The sequence below is a fragment of the Corythoichthys intestinalis genome, chromosome 18, assembly GCF_030265065.1.
Source record: "Corythoichthys intestinalis isolate RoL2023-P3 chromosome 18, ASM3026506v1, whole genome shotgun sequence".
Classification (NCBI taxonomy): domain Eukaryota; kingdom Metazoa; phylum Chordata; class Actinopteri; order Syngnathiformes; family Syngnathidae; genus Corythoichthys; species Corythoichthys intestinalis.
This window is the reverse complement of record NC_080412.1, coordinates 8,724,078-8,742,423: the sequence shown is the minus strand read 5'-3', so window position 1 is coordinate 8,742,423 and position 18,346 is coordinate 8,724,078. Positions and strand designations below refer to the sequence as shown.

General features: G+C 39.8%; 1 protein-coding gene across 5 annotated transcripts; it reads left to right on the top strand.

Annotated features, from left to right (window-relative positions):
* The first annotated feature begins 844 nt into the window (after positions 1–844).
* Positions 845–17,983, top strand: LOC130906254 (coxsackievirus and adenovirus receptor homolog). Of its 5 annotated transcripts, none has more exons than XR_009061273.1 (3): positions 2,183–2,268; positions 6,956–7,870; positions 15,922–17,983. XR_009061273.1 is itself a non-coding variant. In XM_057820365.1 (2 exons), the coding sequence occupies exon 2, from the start codon at positions 7,085–7,087 to the stop codon at positions 7,781–7,783; it is 699 nt and encodes a 232-aa protein (XP_057676348.1). In that variant the 5' UTR covers positions 845–942; positions 6,956–7,084; the 3' UTR covers positions 7,784–10,769. The 5 variants fall into 5 exon arrangements, 3 of the variants coding, with proteins under 3 accessions (XP_057676348.1, XP_057676349.1, XP_057676347.1); XR_009061272.1 differs by having other exon boundaries at positions 6,956–7,938; XM_057820365.1 differs by lacking the exons at positions 2,183–2,268; positions 15,922–17,983 and adding an exon at positions 845–942 and having other exon boundaries at positions 6,956–10,769.
* The last annotated feature ends 363 nt before the right edge of the window (positions 17,984–18,346 follow it).

Sequence of the window (18,346 nt, the reverse complement as noted above, 5' to 3'; positions counted from 1 at the left end):
CTATATAACCATGGAACAACCCAAAAGAAAGATTAGACTCTCTTCTTTCAGCAGGAAAAAAAGTTAGTTCATATCTTTTTCCATTCTTTAAAAATCAGCATTAGACAATAGCCTCGTTTGCGCAATTTTCAAGTTTCTGATGAAAAAACAGAGAAATTGAGCTTTTTGTAAAAGCATACATTTCAAACATAACTTTGACTTTAACACAGCTATTTTTTGCTTTGTGACATCCCAAACATCTGAATAATGTTTTCCTTCTACTGAGGATCTACTGGTCCAAATTTTCCATGAAAATTGTTGTATCGTCTGCTAGTTGGCTTATTACTAATTGTCTGCCACACACCGTTAGTTTCCTAAAGTCTGCATTTTTGACAAGAATGGAAAGCATTTCTGCTGCTGCAATAAAAAGGAGAGATGGGGCAACCTTGTTTAATTCCTTTACTTATTGAGAATCTTGGACAAGTACCTTGTGGTAAAATGACTGCACTATTTGTATCCTTGTAAATTAATTTGATTATGCAAATAAATTTATCTCCATAGCCAAGTAGTTCTAAAGTGTTGAACATGAAATCATGCTGTATTTTGTAATATTTTTCACTTTTTCACATAGCGTGTAATGATTTTAGGACATCATTTTTTAATCACCATGTATATTGTACCATTATCTAAATTTCCATTAAAAAAGTTTTTTCGACAGCAATAGATTACAAGAAGATCAGTCTAAAATTGCACATTTGCACAAATACCCCAACGGGCCAGTTTTGGCCCACGAGCTTCATGTTTAGGACCCATGCCTGCCCATGATCTTCATCATCCTCATCATCATCATCTTTTTTATCTTTGCGTTGTGCATCATTATAGCTGGCTGCCTGAACACTGAGGTCCTTCGCTGTGAACTTGGAGAAGCAAAAGAACAGATAAGAAAATAAATGATCATTCACTGTGAGTCAATGGTACAGTAGTACTCGGAAAATTACAATAGAAGAAAAAAGTTGTTTCATTTTGGTAATTTAACATAAAAGATGAATCCAGCAAATTTGATTCAGCCAGAAATGCATTAAATAGCATTTTGAATTATTCACAATTGACCTTTTAAATTGAAGTCCAACAGATATCCAACAACCTTTGTAGGATATTTTTATTAAAACATGTCCAGTTACTTGCAATAGATCAAAGCACCCTTTGTTGAGTTAGCTTGTTCACCGAATTGGGATACACCACAGCAGGGCCGGCCCAGGCCATTTGGGGGCCCTAAGCAACATAATGCCAAGGGGCCCATATTTTTGGCCCACCATTTCGTCCGTGTACTGTGAAACCCATACATGCAATCCAACCCATACGTCCATAATTTGTATATTAATCAGATTTTGTTGCACTGCATACTTGAAACTTCTCACCCCAAATGATTGTTAGTAGCCTACTTACAGTAGATGGCGCCAAACCTTTTTCTAAAAGAGGAAAAGAAGTTAAGGACTTTATTTTTTAAGCTTGTAATCAAGTATCAAAACTCACAAAAGTCAAACAAAGCAAACTGTAGTAAACAAAATAGAATATAAATTAAACAATTTCACAGTCTGACAATGTACTGTACAGTCATGAACCGGTAAACATTACACAACTTGTTTTATAAAGTGAAAGTCAAATAGCACAACAGCAAACAGCAAATAAAGTATTTACAGTCAGATACTGTATATATATATATATATTGAAACAAATGAATTGCACAAACAGAAGCCATGAATAACTTACAACTAAAAGCTTCCTTCATGGCTTCCTTCAAGTATAAAATGCAAAAAATGTAAACAGAGGAAACTTGAATAAAGAACTTTTGTTTTTTAAGCTTGTAATCAAGTATCAAAACTCACATAAATAAAGCAATCTACATAGTCTACAAAATAGAATATAAATCAAACAATTTCACGGTCTGCACAGCTTCCTTCAAGTCTAAAGTGCAAAAAATGTAAACAGAAAAACAGTACACAATAAAAACAAATACAAAAAACAAAATACAAATAAATATAATACTGCAATATTTCAAGCCATGGCCATTACATCACTAAGATTATTCATTCCAAAATTTTGCCCTCTTTGCTTTCTGAGCTTCAAAGTCATTTATGATGTCTTTGTAGCTATTCTGTTTTCCTACCATGTGGCTGATACTGATGATTGCTAACCCAGTCAGGCGCTCTTGTGCCATGGTAGATCTCAGGTATGTTTTGATTAGTTTGAGTTTTCAAACGCTCCTTTCAGCAGATGCTACTGTTACAGGTAATGTGCAGCCTATCCGGAGCCCAATCCAAAAGTTTGGATAGAGCTCATAGAGTTTCTTTTCATGAAGATACGTCAAGAGCTCAAATGATGTCATTTCCTTTCTGGGAAGGTTAGGGAGCTGTTTTATCTCACTAAATCCTTCCAGTCTATGTCCATCTCACTGCCATCACTCAGTGTTTCTCCTAGCTGTTGGCAATTTTCAGTGAGTGCCTTCTCATCCATCCCTGGAAAATTGTAAAGAACACTCAACTTGTCCCTCACGTTCATGGTGATTTCAAATCGATCTTGAATAGACTATGGAAGCATCAACAACAACATTGAAGAAACATACTTCTAGCCTTTTCATAGCATCTGTCATTGCTTCATCTGGGGCTTCATATGTAAAATGTATTTTAGTGTTTCTGAGGCGTTTTTTGTTTCAAGACAGCCTCTACGTTCACGTTCTCACAGTTAACCTTTAGGTTGCCTTTGATGTGGCTTCAGTAAAGCCTGTTTTACTATATAGTCTAGAAGAGCGTGTTTTGTTGTATCAATCAGGTTGACAGCAACATCAAGCTGCATGGTTTGAGGCTGCAAGAGCTTACTGGTTCTGTTAATAATTGTCAAAATGTTGTACCAAACTACAGAGCAAATTTGGAATCTGTATGAGCCTATTTCTTCAGCAAGAGATTGAGCATCAGTTATAACTTTGGAATCATTTGCCTTGTCTGTTATATCAGTCAAAGCATTCCGCACCTGATCACTGTTGTGATAGAAAGGTTCTATGCTATTGAGTCAACTCTCCCATTTGGTCTCTGCCCAGGATTTTAGAGTGATTGGGGCTGTCGTTGGGCAACAAGGACTTTCAACTCCCTCCTCACCCCGTGGCGTCAAAATGATAACAAGAACGGTGAGCAAAAATCCCAGAACCACACGGGGGGACCTCATCAATGACCTACAGAGAGCTGGGACAACAGTAACAAAGGCTACTATCAGAAACACAATGCGCCGCCAGGGACTCAAATCCTGCACTGCCAGACGTGTCCCCCTGCTGAAGAAAGTACATGTCCAGGCCTGACTGCGGTTTGCTAGAGAGCATTTGGATGATCCAGAAGAGGACTGGGAGAATGTGTTATGGTCAGATGTAACCAAAATAGAACTTTTTGGTAGAAACACAGGTTCTCTTGTTTGGAGGAAAAAGAATACTGAATTACACCATACCCAATGTGAAGCATGGGGGTGGAAACATCATGCTTTGGGGCTGTTTTTCTGCAAAGGGACCAGGACAACTGATCTGTGTAAAGGAAAGAATGAATGGGGCCATGTATCGAGAGATTTTGAGTGAAAATCTACTTCCATCAGCAAGGGTATTGAAGATGAGACGTGGCTGGGTCTTTCAGCATGACAATGATCCAAACACACAGCCAGGGCAACAAAGGAGTGGCTTCGTAAGAAGCATTTCAAGGTCCTGTAGTGGCCTAGCCAGTCTCCAGGTCTCAACCCCATAGAAAATCTATGGAGGGAGTTGAAAGTCCGTGTTGCCCAACGACAGCCCCAAAACATCACTGCTCTAGAGGAGATCTACATGGAGGAATGGGCCAAAATACCGGCAACAGTGTGTGAAAAGCTTGTGAAAAGTTACAGAAAACGTTTGGCCTCCGTTATTGCCAACAAAGGGTACATAACAAAGTATTGAGATGAACTTTTGGTATTGACCAAATACTTATTTTCCACCATGATTTGCAAATAAATTCTTTAAAAATCAATGTGATTTTCAGTCCCCCCCCCCCCCCCCCCCCCCACACACACACACACACACACATTCTATCTCTCATGGTTGAGGTTTAACCATGTTGACAATTACAGGCCTCTCTAATATTTTCAAGTGGGAGAACTTGCACCATTAGTGGTTGACTAAATATTTATTTGCCCCACTGTATGTCTATAGAAGGGAGACTTGTGAGCAGCTCGTCTTTGTGGATATTTACTTTATTTTTTTTATTTATTTATTTATTTTTTTTTTTTTAAGAAAAGTCATTATTACCAGCGACAAGGTAATCCTCTTGTTCAGTAGGAGCTATTTTTGATTCGGCAGACAAAAAAAAAAACAGGTTACCTTTTCCACCTCATTAGACACATCTATGCACTCATAGAATGAGCATAAATATTGACATACCAACAGGAATACATTTGTCCTCTTCATCAGCAGCAGTGTGTTCGGCAGAAATCAAAATGTATTAAAAATGTAACTTTATGTGCATCTTTCTTGATTCTTGATCTCATAACTACGTACACGACATTGCCAAGCATTACCTTGAACTGCACATTTGGGGAAATCCTCATCTTGTGACGAAGACTGCACTCCACCTCCAGTTCCAAGAAACTTCTCAATTGCTCCTTTGAATCATCCAAAATACAAAATATGATTACATGGAACAAAATTCAGCCCAGGAAAATATTCGTTAACAAAAACGTGTACTTTGGGGAGTGCGCAACTAATTAAGTAGATTCACCGTAGGCTGATACATGGCATACTACTTGATAATAATGTCCGATATAAATAAAATGACTATATCTACGCTCTCCAGTCCAAATATTTAGTTTTGCCAATATTTAGTTTTACTACAATCAGCAGAAGCCGTACATTTGACAGGTGACCACGTGCTCGTCTTTACTTGATTAGCTCCGGGCCTAATGGCAATTACCAGTACGACATATTGACAAGCTCAGCTGACAACAACGTTCAAGTCTGAGTGTCTTGCACAAAAACAACAACATCAACATGCTCTATTACCTTGATACTGCTGTTTCCTTTTTTTCCAATTTTCTTCTTCTTTCGCTTCTCTGCTCCAGAAGGATTAATTCGCTTCGACATATTCGTGCATCTATTTTCCAAGCAAGTTTGAGCACCAATCATCGCAAAGCAGGTTCAACGTCACTCCCCAGGTTGCCAGATTGTAATGACAAGAAAATGGATGTTTGCATAGATAAACGGCAATGCGCTTCACATTATTCACGATGCTCTATTAACAACGTATAAAATGGTTGCCAGATTGGGGCCCCCCTAGTGGTGGCCCTAAGCAGTTGCATAGTGTGCGTATAGGCTGGGCCGGCCTTGCACCACAGTGACATCGTTGATCTCGCAGCATGAACGCGGCCTCGATTAACTGACTTTTTCTGACTTTAAAGCACGCCATCAAAGAGAAAGTTTAATCCATACATAAGGTGCACCTCATTAATGTACTGCATTTGTCATGTTCTTCATCTTTTAACATTGCAATGATTGTTTTCCTGCTATGACAATATAAATACACCCGGGGGGAGGGGGGGTTAAATGCACTTTATAGTCCGCAAAATAATGTAATTAAAGTGTAATCGATGGTTAAATTAATTGAGATGTTGCCAGTTGATGAAACGTTTAGACATTGCTGTCCTCAAAATAGATCAAATAGTCTTTTCTGACTAGCCTCTTATCTACCGTGACTTTTTCATTTATTACACGATACACACTACCATTTAATTGTTGGGTTTCACCCAGACAAGCTTGTGTTTTCCTTCAAAAGTCTCACTTTTTTCAAAGGCGTTGCAAAATGAATAGAAAGTATAGTCATTGACTAGGTTACAAAGAAGGATTTTTATTTGAAATACTGTAATTTTCGGAGTATAAGCCGCTTCTTCTTTTCTTCATTAGAAATCCTGCATCTTATTTGTTGATTTATTTGGGTTAATAGGCAACACATCCCTCTTAGAATGTATTGCAGCGCTAGAGATGTAAATAACAATCAAAATTAATGTTCTTTGCTAACAGTTACTGTTCCAGTTTCATTAATTGCTTGTTATGGTATTTGGTAACATTTTATTTGACAGTGGACTCTAAAGACTGTCATAAGACCGTCATATTTATGACATGACACTATCATGGGCATTACTGAATGCTTATGACAGATGTCATTAAGTGTCATCCGGCAAATTAAGTTACTATGTCCATTAATGTCCAGCTCGGATCTTTTAATTTCATTCAAAAGTGAGATAATATGTTGGATGACCCAAAATTTACCGGATGACACTGAATAACATCTCTTAAAAAATTGATGCTCATGACAGTGTCATGTCATAATTATGATTGTCTAATGTCAGTCTTAAGGTGCCTTTGTCAAATAAAACGTTAATTGAATTAATATTAATTTAATAATGATATATGTATAATTTTTTTTCATGTATACAATAAATATAAAGGGGTTGGACAAAATAATGGAAACAACTTAAAAAAATCAACCAAAACTCATTTAATATAGTGTAGGTCCGCCTTCTGCGGCAATTACAGCCTCAATTCTCCGAGGTATTGATTCATACAACTTGTGAATTTTTTCCAAAGGAATTTTAAGTCATTCTTTAATTAGAATACCCTCTAACTCTTTTAGAGACGATGGCGGTGGAAATAGACATCTTCATTGAATCTCTAAAACTAACCATAAATGCTCAATAATGTTGAGGTCTGGGGATTTTGCCGACCATACAAGATGCTCAACTTTATTAGAATGTTCCTCATTCCATTCTTTAACAATTAAGTTCAATGATTATGATGCTAAAATGTTTGGTGTTTCCATTATTTTGTCCAACCCCTGTCTCCTGGCTGGCCTGGGAAGCCATTGATGCATATGATGATGCAACTGCCATTGATGTGACCGTGTTCCTTATTTGCCAGCATGCAAATGGCGATGATGGCGTGGCGCCTCCTTTGGCCTTTTGTCCTAATGGGAGTGTTGAGCTGCTTGGCTCTGGAAATCCACCTGGAGGAGTCACAGTACTACGCCGCCGAGGCTCCGATGTCACAATGGTTTGCCAGTACAATGACACTCTGGACAGCTCGGGGTACATCATATGGCTTTCCACCCCCATTGATGTCTCCCCACGGCCCATCATTTGGTCCAGTGACAACTGGTTGCACTCCGATCTTTACGAACCGATGAAGGGCAGGGTTCGTTTCACCGCACGCGATCCCCAAAATGGAGATGCTTCTATCACCATTAGCAACGTCAGTCGCTCAGACGCGATGACTTACGGTGGGGAGAACAAGTATTTGATACACTGCCACTGTTCCCATTGGCAGTGTATCAAATACTTGTTCTCCCCACTGTACATGTGCGTTGAGAAGAAGTTACCTAAAATGGAGAAGATGATAACCATGACCCTGAGGGTCATGGAGCCGCCAAGTCAACCGATATGCAACTTGCAAGGGGAATTCGCTCAAGGCAATAACGTGACACTCACATGCTTGTCTTTCCATGGTGAATTCCCACTGACGTACACCTGGGTCAAGATCAACGGAAACCAGGTCCTCCCTGCCAATGCCGTGGTGGACTCCGTCAGAGGCACCTTGCGCATGGACAGTATCATCGAGCAGGACTGTGGAAGCTATCGCTGCACAGCGGAGAGCTTGGTCGGAAGCAAAAGCTGTGAGCTCGTCCTCCCCTGTCCGGACGTGCCAGAAGCCCACGTGTCCTCCACACTGATGATGACCATCTCCATCTAGTCATCCTTGCAGTTTCCATCATCACCACTGGCTGCTTGTGTTGGTACAGAAAGAAGAAACAACAGTATTCTGTCAGTGAAAAAGAAGGTGATGTGCCACCTCCTTCCCTATGTATTTAAAAAAATGAAGAGATTCTGCCGTTTTTGCACTACGAGGTGAGAAACATGCACATCAGAAAGAACATTCACATAAATAGCAGGGGTATAACAGTACACACAAGTCACGGTTAGGTACAACAGGAAAACCAAAAAGGCTTTTTCTTTTTTTAAATCACGATAATTCAAAGTTTTACGTTTTTTTTATTGGCTAAAACTAAAAACCATCTTTTTTTAAAAGTGCAAAATACATTGAAGAAAACATCAATCTTGTGAATTTTTGTTTTTATGGTTCTAACATTCTTTAATTCAGTTTATGTGCAAAAATAGACGACACACCATTTTTTGGGATCGACTCAGGTACCATTTAAAGTCAGCTGGCAAATTTATTAACTTTTTTTTCTATAAAAATAAGATACTACCATGTTCAATGTTATTCAATGTTGACACACATTAAACCATTTCCAGGGGATCTACACACCGACATATATTTTTTGGGCTACAATAAAGTAAAAATTGCAAACAATGCCAAAACTGAAAAGCATCTCTTGAAATAGTGCAAAAATAAATACCGTATTTTTCGGACTACAAGTCGCTCCTGAGTATAAGTCGATCCAGCCATAAAATGCCCAACGAAGAGAAAAAAAACATATACAAGTCGCACCGGCGTATAAGTCGAATTTTGGGGGGAAATTCACTTGATAAAATCCAACACATAGAACAGACATGTCATCTTGAAAGGCAATCTCATATAAAAATACAATAGAGAACAACATGCTAAATAAATATACAGTGTACAGTGCATGAACAACGAAATGTGAATATACTGTCCAACGCTACAGCTCGGTCCTGGCTGTACAGCGAACTCCCAAAAGATAATGCTGGACGTCCGTATAATTTGCTGAATCAATTTGGTCCTCGATAGAAAACAGGTTCGCATCAACGTAAATAAATGATAATTAGGTACTATTAGTAATAAGTAACAGGTTAGCATGCGTTCGCTATCATTAGCACATCGTTCAAACAACCACACAACTGGCTCTAAGTGTCCGATCGTGGGTGGAAAACACACAACAACAACAGAAAAGATTAAGATACACGCAGGCGTTGCCTCTGTAGAGATGATTTTAAAGCATAAACAATGAAAGTAGGCTCGCAGCCGTCTATATACCCTACCCACCGACGTCACAAAACCACGTGCTCGCTGTATGGTTCCGCCCACTTGTCCGTCATTTTGTCTCTGTATTAGCATTGGTTTCAATTGATCGAGGAATTTAAAATGCATTTCATGCAAGACCCGGTGCTTTCTGATGCCGTAAACTCACTGGATGTGTTGCATAAAAGGCGTTATGTGGAAAAGCTTCGTTCTATACAGTCGCCAGATCCATATTTGATGCCTAAATCGATGATTTTTGACCGGCTGCCTTCGCCGTCTCTGCCTGACCCTGATATTTACAACTATCTTGTCCACACAAAATCAGCCTATTCTCACGAAAGTTTGAAAAACTTTAAGAGCTTGGAGGCTTATAAATGCTACGTTGCTGGTTGGGTGAAACAGGTCCTCGTACACGAAAATTCGGCAGGAATCTTGTGCTCGGAAGGTGAGTTACAAAATTTTCAATTCAAAATCTTTTGTTCTTGCTAACAACCACTGTCAAGTCTAATGTATTTCATGTCATTTGTCAATGGAGCTAGCGATGGTTTAGCGATAGCACTCTCACTACATACATACGTGTATGTTGTCGGCGATTAGCCTAGCAATGATCTTAATTGTGGTTATCAGCCCAAAACCCTCTAAATATATATTAAATGCATCTTACCAGATATAAAATTACTACATAATCTGTGGTAATCGTTTGGAGCCCAGTTTTCTCGTCGAATTGCAGCAGCCCATCTCGCTCTCTCCTCTCCGTGTCTCTCGGAATCCGGTAGAACTTCAAGTCTCTCCGTCTATCTTCTCTGTTATTGCAACCGACCGCCACACACGCCTTCACCATTTTAATTATTAATGTTAACGAGCAGAAAAACACTCCGTAAATAGGAGGAATGTACGTAGCCGTAACAGGTCAACACGATGTGTTGACGGACAAGTGGGCGGCATCAGTCAGGAGAGCGGAGTTGTGACGTCACGTGGGTAGGGTCTATTCTCTCTCGCTGTAACTCGCCCACTCACTCAGAGCTACGTAGCTGTCCGTCTTCTTCTGGCGTGTGAGCACTCGACTCCACGTAAACAAATGCGAGTGCGCCCTCACGTGGGCATGAAAGCGCCACAAACTAAATGCATCCATTTCAAGATAAAAAAGTCAATAATACAATTGAACATACACTGCCAAAGGCAGAACGCGAACGTGGCCATAGCTATAAAGAGTTATTCAGATAACTATAGCATAAGAACATGCTAACAACTTTACAAAACCATCAGTGTCACTGCAAAACACCAAAATAACATGTGAAATTATATCATAATGTGTTAATAATTCCACACATAAGTCGCTCCTGAGTATAAGTCGCACCCCCAGCCAAAATATGAAAAAAAAACGCGACTTATAGTCCAAAAAATACGGTACTTACCAGTATCGTTTTTGTCTTTTCGACGATAATACTTCGATAATGTCTTTGTCACATTTTAGTCATTTCAAAATGTGTTTGTTTTCACCTAGTTTTTGTCGACAAAAATGCTAATTAACCAATTTCCTATAGTATTAGTCGACGTTTATGCAAAATGTTTTCGTCTGTAAAATTCAAGTCTTACTCTAATAATAAATAAATCAACGGTTCCAACTATTGCGAATGAACATTGATCATTGTGTGTGTGTGTATATCTACAGTATATATATACAGTGCCTTGCAAAAGTATTCGGCCCCCTTGAATCTTGCAACCTTTCGCCACATTTCAGGCTTCAAACATAAAGATATGAAATTTAATTTTTTTGTCAAGAATCAACAACAAGTGGGACACAATCGTGAAGTGGAACAACATTTATTGGATAATTTAAACTTTTTTAACAAATAAAAAACTGAAAAGTGGGGCGTGCAATATTATTCGGCCCTTTTACTTTCAGTGCAGCAAACTCACTCCAGAAGTTCAGTGAGGATCTCTGAATGATCCAATGTTGTCCTAAATGACCGATGATGATAAATAGAATCCACCTGTGTGTAATCAAGTCTCCGTATAAATGCACCTGCTCTGTGTTAGTCTCAGGGTTCTGTTTAAAGTGCAGAGAGCATTATGAAAACCAAGGAACACACCAGGCAGGTCAGAGATACTGTTGTGGAGAAGTTTAAAGCCGGATTTGGATACAAAAAGATTTCCCAAGCTTTAAACATCTCAAGGAGCACTGTGCAAGCCATCATATTGAAATGGAAGGAGCATCAGACCACTGAAAATCTACCAAGACCTGGCCGTCCTTCCAAACTTTCTTCTCAAACAAGGAGAAAACTGATCAGAGATGCAGCCAAGAGGCCCATGATCACTCTGGATGAACTGCAGAGATCTACAGCTGAGGTGGTAGAGTCTGTCCATAGGACAACAATCAGTCGTACACTGCACAAATCTGGCCTTTATGGAAGAGTGGCAAGAAGAAAGCCATTTCTCAAAGATATCCATAAAAAGTCTCGTTTAAAGTTTGCCACAAGCCACCTGGGAGACACACCAAACATGTGGAAGAAGGTGCTCTGGTCAGACGAAACCAAAGTTGAACTTTTTGGCCACAATGCAAAACGATATGTTTGGCGTAAAAGCAGCACAGCTCATCACCCTGAACACACCATCCCCATTGTCAAACATGGTGGTGGCAGCATCATGGTTTGGGCCTGCTTTTCTTCAGCAGGGACAGGGAAGATGGTTAAAATTGACGGGAAGATGGATGCAGCCCAATACAGGAACATTCGGGAAGAAAACCTGTCGGTATCTGCACAAGACCTGAGACTGGGACGGATATTTATCTTCCAACAGGACAATGATCCAAAACATAAAGCCAAATCTACAATGGAATGGTTCAAAAATAAACGTATCCAGGTGTTAGAATGGCCAAGTCAAAGTCCAGACCTGAATCCAATCGAGAATCTGTGGAAAGAGCTGAAGACTGCTGTTCACAAACACTCTCCATCCAACCTCACTGAGCTCGAGCTGTTTTGCAAGGAAGAATGGGCAAGAATGTCAGTCTCTCGATGTGCAAAACTGATTGAAACATACCCCAAGCGACTTGCAGCTGTAATTGGAGCAAAAGGTGGCGCTACAAAGTATTAACGCAAGGGGGCCGAATAATATTGCACGCCCCACTTTTCAGTTTTTTATTTGTTAAAAAAGTTTAAATTATCCAATAAATTTTGTTCCACTTCACGATTGTGTCCCACTTGTTGTTGATTCTTGACAAAAAATCAAAATTTTATATCTTTATGTTTGAAGCCTGAAATGTGGCAAAAGGTTGCAAGGTTCAAGGGGGCCGAATACTTTTGCAAGGCACTGTATATATGTATATAAACAGTATATTATATATATATATATATATATATATATATATACACCTATACGTGTGTACAGTGATCCCCTGCTACTTCGCGTTTCAAATTTCACGCCCTCAGTCAATCGCATAATTTTTTAATTGAAAAACAAATACAGATGAGCTGTCCCTATCCGATCACATAGTCTCAGAGGCACTTTACATGGCGACTCTGCGACACAAAGACGCAATGACTGAGTTGCGGACTCGCATCGCGTGCATATGGTGCCGGTGAAGACGGAAGGCGAAAACGAAAAATTCTGAATCCTGCCTCCAAAGTGAAAGAATCCAATTGCGGGGGGTGGAGGGGGGCTTCCTCGGCATGCATAGCAAAGGCTCCTGCCGCGCGAGACCGCGCTGTTAACGTCAGCACTCGTACACGTCACATTGGGCGTGCGCAGCGCTGGGGCCTCCTGCGCTGCTACTAAACATTAAAAACAGCAAATATGGCGGAATGTCAGCTTTAATTTACTGTTTTAATAAAAATTTTAAATTGAATATGTTGAACGTTTCAATTTTTGTGCCTTTTTGAACATAAGAAAAATGACATCGCTTCGAATGGGCGGGCATATTTTTTTCCGGGCTGAGTGAGCTTGGTGGGGTCAAAGTGCATCATTCTCTGTCGCCCGGTAAATCTGCACTGCCCCCTAGGGCTTGGCATCGTTTTCATGATGAATTGCGACATTGTTCAAATGGAGACGCAAATGCAAATTTGAAATTGTTCGTATTCTCAGAGAGTCACCATGTAAACGGCCCCTCACTCTCCCTCCTGCTTCTTTTGTTCGTCAGGCAGTGCAGTGGAGTTGCTTTATAAAGTTAATGAGGATTGACAGACGTTAAAGAGCATATGACACCAGAAAAAAAGTCTTAAATGGCATTATTATGTGAATTCGAATCATATTTTGAGACGATTCGACTATATACAACAATTTAGCAAAGCGCAGATGACGAGAAATTAGTCTTTTAATCTGCCGGTTAGCCACGCCTACCATTATAGGGCTTTAGCGTCCCCAACAGGTGGATGACGTCAGCGGTAGACTGGGCTCATCGGTTTTACTATTCAGCCCATTGAGGGGGAATTGTTCAGAACGAGGAAAACGCGACGAAGAGAGCCGCAAAATGTCATTGTTTCAGTCTCTCTACTCCAATATTTTTACAGGATATTCTTTTTATGCAAGTATTTTTCCCCAATAGCTATATAAATGGCTTGAGAAGGACCAGTCAGCCCGTCAAGGGGGAACTATTCACAATGAGGAAAACGCGACGAAGAGAGCGGCAAAATGTCATTGTTTCTGTCTCTTTACTTCCATATTTTTACAGGATATTCTTTTTATCCAAGTATTTTTCCCCAATAGCTATATAAATGGCTTGGGAAGGACCAGTCAGCCCGTCGAGGGGGAACTATTCACAATGAGGAAAACGCGACGAAGAGAGCGGCAAAATGTCATTGTTTCTGTCTCTTTACTTCCATATTTTTACAGGATATTCTTTTTATCCAAGTATTTTCCCCAATTGCTAAATAAATGGCATGGTCAAGACAAATAACAATCTTGTGCTAAATGGAATATGAAATAATAAAAATCCATTTATTCAAGACGACATGGCAAAATTACTACATAATGGTCAAAACTGTCGACTTCACCTTTACTGTCGCACCTCCCGAACGATATTTTATGACACCTAAATCGGACATATGTCATTTCCCTTCCCCGGCTTCGGAGAATGTAAACAAACCAGAAGGAGTGACAGCTAGCCGACATGCTAACCCGAACCGAGTGATGTTTCAAAGTCTTCAAAGCGGAAAATCACACAAAGCTATCCTGGATTATTTGACATGACGACCCGGTTGTCGAATGACTTAGCGGATCGGCAAACCGCCCGGCGGAGAGCAATTTACAGTTCGTTCCCTGGAGGAGGGTGGCTGGAGCTAACTCAGCTAACGTGCTGCTGCTAATGCATTAGGAGAGCTTTTTACATGCCTATCAATGATCAAACGTAAGTAGTCCTTCATTTAAAGGAAGTTTGTAGTGTTTACTTTGTAATCGCTGTATTCGTATTTGACATAATACAAAACAAGATGTTTACTCACTTCCTCGTAAGTCCAGTGGTCCCACAGTAAATATCCACGGTGAATGGGAACCTTTTGAAACTCCAAAAAGGCGCATACGCCTCTCCCTCATACAGAATGATTTTTCTGCAGCCGTTTGGCTGGCGTGATGCGAAAAATAAACGTATTAATCCGCAAAATCAGCTGAATCCTTCGTCCTCATACACAACAGTACACTGTAGCGTGAAGAGGACGTCTTCTACCGTACACGTCACAGCACCCTCCTCCTCAATGCAAGACCGAACCCGGAAGTCACTCATTTTCCTGGCGCGGGATTCAAAAAACTAAATAAATATAGCGATCGCTTCCACACACATCCAAGCGGTCCATATCATTCAGGAGCATAAAATACCGCGTGTATTATGAAATAAACATGCTTTTTCGTGTCACAGGCACTTTAAGGTTTGATTTTGCCAAAAATGCTTGGAAGCCGAAACTTTGCGCCTCATGCGTCAATCATCGTTTAGCTTGTTAAACAGTTGCTTTGGCAACTCATTATTTGTAAGTGAGCAGCTTGAGCGGATTTGAGTGGATTCACTCAATGAAGCATTTAATAAAGACAGCGTTTTTCTGTTTTATTCTTGTTCAAATAAAATTAGGTGAGACAGTAAGGTATATATACGTATATATACATAAAAGGTTTTTTTTACTTAAATGAAATGGGGAAATGTGAAAAAAGATGTCTTGTATGTATCTCTTTACAATCCTACATTGAACACACACATACACAAATTTAGGGGGGTGGGGCGCTACTTTGCTGTTTTTCACTTATCGCAGCAGGTTCTGGTCCCCATTTACTGCGAAAAACGACGGATCACTGTATATATACTGTACATATATGTTAGCATTAGCCTAATTCTAACGCGAATGCTATGCTAATGCTACGAGTTACATTTCTTGTGTGATGATCACTCAGCAGAGTCAGCACATACCTTTAAAGGCTAAAGCAACATTGCATATTCTCTCTGGCTAAACAAATCTTAATCTTAAATCTTAATCTCAAACTAACCACAAATACAAATGTCGCGCATTGTGAACGTGTGACGGGAACTATGACGAATTTTCGTCTCGTTATAGTCTCATCAGACGAAAACTGGCATTTGTCTTGTTTTAGTCTCCCAAGACACATTTTTAACTCGTTATCATATCATCATGAAAAAAATTGTTGACGATTTATTTTCTAGTCATCGTTGACTAAAACAACATACTCACTCAGAGTTTCAATGACTTCAGCTAGGGTTAGAGCAAAATAAACATCCTGATTTGAAATTATAAAATAAATGCACTTTAAATAGTGTTAGCAAGACTGCAATTGATAGTAACCACTCTGTACTGTCGCACTGAACCGTGATTCCGCATAGAGGGAGCAAGACTACAAATACCATTACACTCTTAATAACTAGTCTGAATAATGACCTCCTCTCTGTTGCACAGGCCAATGACAAGACCGTCACCATGTCCACTTGATCACAGCGCCATTTCGCTTGCTTCAAGACTGAAGAGTTTTGAGTTTTTCAAGTGTAGAAAATTAAAAATCCTGTAGAAATTGAATGCTTTCCTGGTTGTCAATGAACTTGTTTGAACTTTGAAACACAATTGTTTTTTTTTGTAAATATTCTTATTCTCTGACCATACCGAATAAAATGTACAAGAAAAAAATACAAATCGTAATCAAATCAATTTATTAGGGATTACTACGCAAATTTTATGTACTTTCTGAAAAACAATTGGGCTGGAATAAATTCAATTTTAAAACCCAATGACCATCCCTGATAGCAGGTGACTGTGCTTCGGATCCGGCGTCAGCTCACTAGATTCACATAGCAATCACGCCTGTTTAACGTCAGTGCGCCAGATGCGGCCGGGACCATCAAGCCGACAGTCCAAATGATAGGTTACGCACAGTTCCGGGCCGGACCGTGCAGACCGCACGTGCTCAACATCTAAAAAATTTTAACGGTCGATGAATGACATCACAAGTCCGCGCACCGTGAAGGCGGGTCATCCACTCTGTGACGCTAAACACACAGGATTCACGACACAGCATTTCGGCGGACTGCAAATTTTGATGGTAAGTGCTTTTTTCAAAGTCCTAATCGCGTTTTGTCACTTCTTGACTGTTAAACAAGTTATGCAATCAAGCGTTAACAAAATAGCCAGTGTATTTAAGTTATCTACCATGTCTCTAAGTTCATTCCAATTGTGTTGCAGAAAACATGAAAGAGGAAAGCATTTACTCTGTATTGCTGTAAATGTTTCAATGTTGGAAACCCTTAGGGCCCCTGCCCTCTGTGCCAAGCTCATCCTCCTTGTGTTTGTGTACACTGCTGGCCAAAAGTATTGCCACCCCTGCAATTCTGTCAGATAATGCTCAATTTCTCCCAGAAAATGATGGCAATTACAAATGATTTGGTAGTAATTTCTTCATTTATTTTGCTTTGGATGAAAAAACACGAAAGAGGAAAAAAAAAGAAAATTATTATCATTTTACACAAAACACGTAACGAAAAAATGGGGTGGACGAAAGTATTGGCACCCTTAGCCTAATACTTGATAGCACAACCGTTGGACGAAGGGTGCCTTATCCAAACTGCCATTTTCAAATCTATCCATAGGTGTTCTATAAGATTCAGGTTGTGCTCATTGCTGGCCATTTTAGAAGTCTCCAGTGCTTTCTCTCAAACCATTTTCTAATGCTTTTTGACGTGTGTTTTGGGTCATTGTCCTGCTGGATGACCCATGACCTCTGAGGGAGACCCAGCTTTCTCACAGTGGGCCCTACATCAAGCAAAATTTCTTGGTAGTCTTCAGACTTCATAATGCCATGCACATGGTCAAGCAGTCCAGTGCCAGAGGCAGCAAGGCAACCCCAAACATCAGAAAACTTCCGCCATGTTTGACTGCGGTGACCGTGTTTTCTTTGAAGCCCTCGTTTTTTTTCCTGTAAACTCTGTTGATGCCTTCTCCCAAAAGCTCTTCTTTTGTCTCATCTGACCAGAGAACATTCTTCCAAAACTGTTTCGGCTTTCTCAGATACGTTTTGGCAAACTCACAGTCTGGCTTTTTTATATCCCTCTGGGTCAGAAGTGGGGTCTTCCTGGGAATCCTACGCTAGAGTCCCTTTTCATTCAGACGCCGACGATTTTTTTTTTAAAAGAAATTTTCACTAGATGACTTGAATAGCTGTTTGGAAAAACTTTGGATGACTCTCAATGACCAATGTACAGTGATCCCTTGTTTTTTGCAGTTAATGGGGACCAGAACCCGCCGCGATAAGTGAAAAACCGCGAAGTTGTGCACCCCGCCCCCCAAATTTTTATTTTTGAGTGTGTGCGCTCAATGTATTTTATTCAGATTTAGCATTGGAAAGAGATACATACAGTATAAGGCATGTTTTCTTTCTCACCTTTTCCCCAAAGTATGATTTAAAAAAATATATATATATATACACATACATACATACATAATGTACAGTGCCTTGCAAAAGTATTCGGCCCCCTTGAATCTTGCAATCTTTCGCCACATTTCAGGCTTCAAACATAAAGATATGAAATTTTATTTTTTTGTCAAGAATCAACAACAAGTGGGACACAATCGTGAAGTGGAACAACATTTATTGGATAATTTAAACTTTTTTAACAAATAAAAAACTGAAAAGTGGGGCGTGCAATATTATTCGGCCCCTTTACTTTCAGTGCAGCAAACTCACTCCAGAAGTTCAGTGAGGATCTCTGAATGATCCAATGTTTTCCTAAATGACCGATGATGACAAAAGAATCTACCTGTGTGTAATCAAGTCTCCGTATAAATGCACCTGCTCTGTGATAGTCTCAGGGTTCTGTTTAAAGTGCAGAGAGCA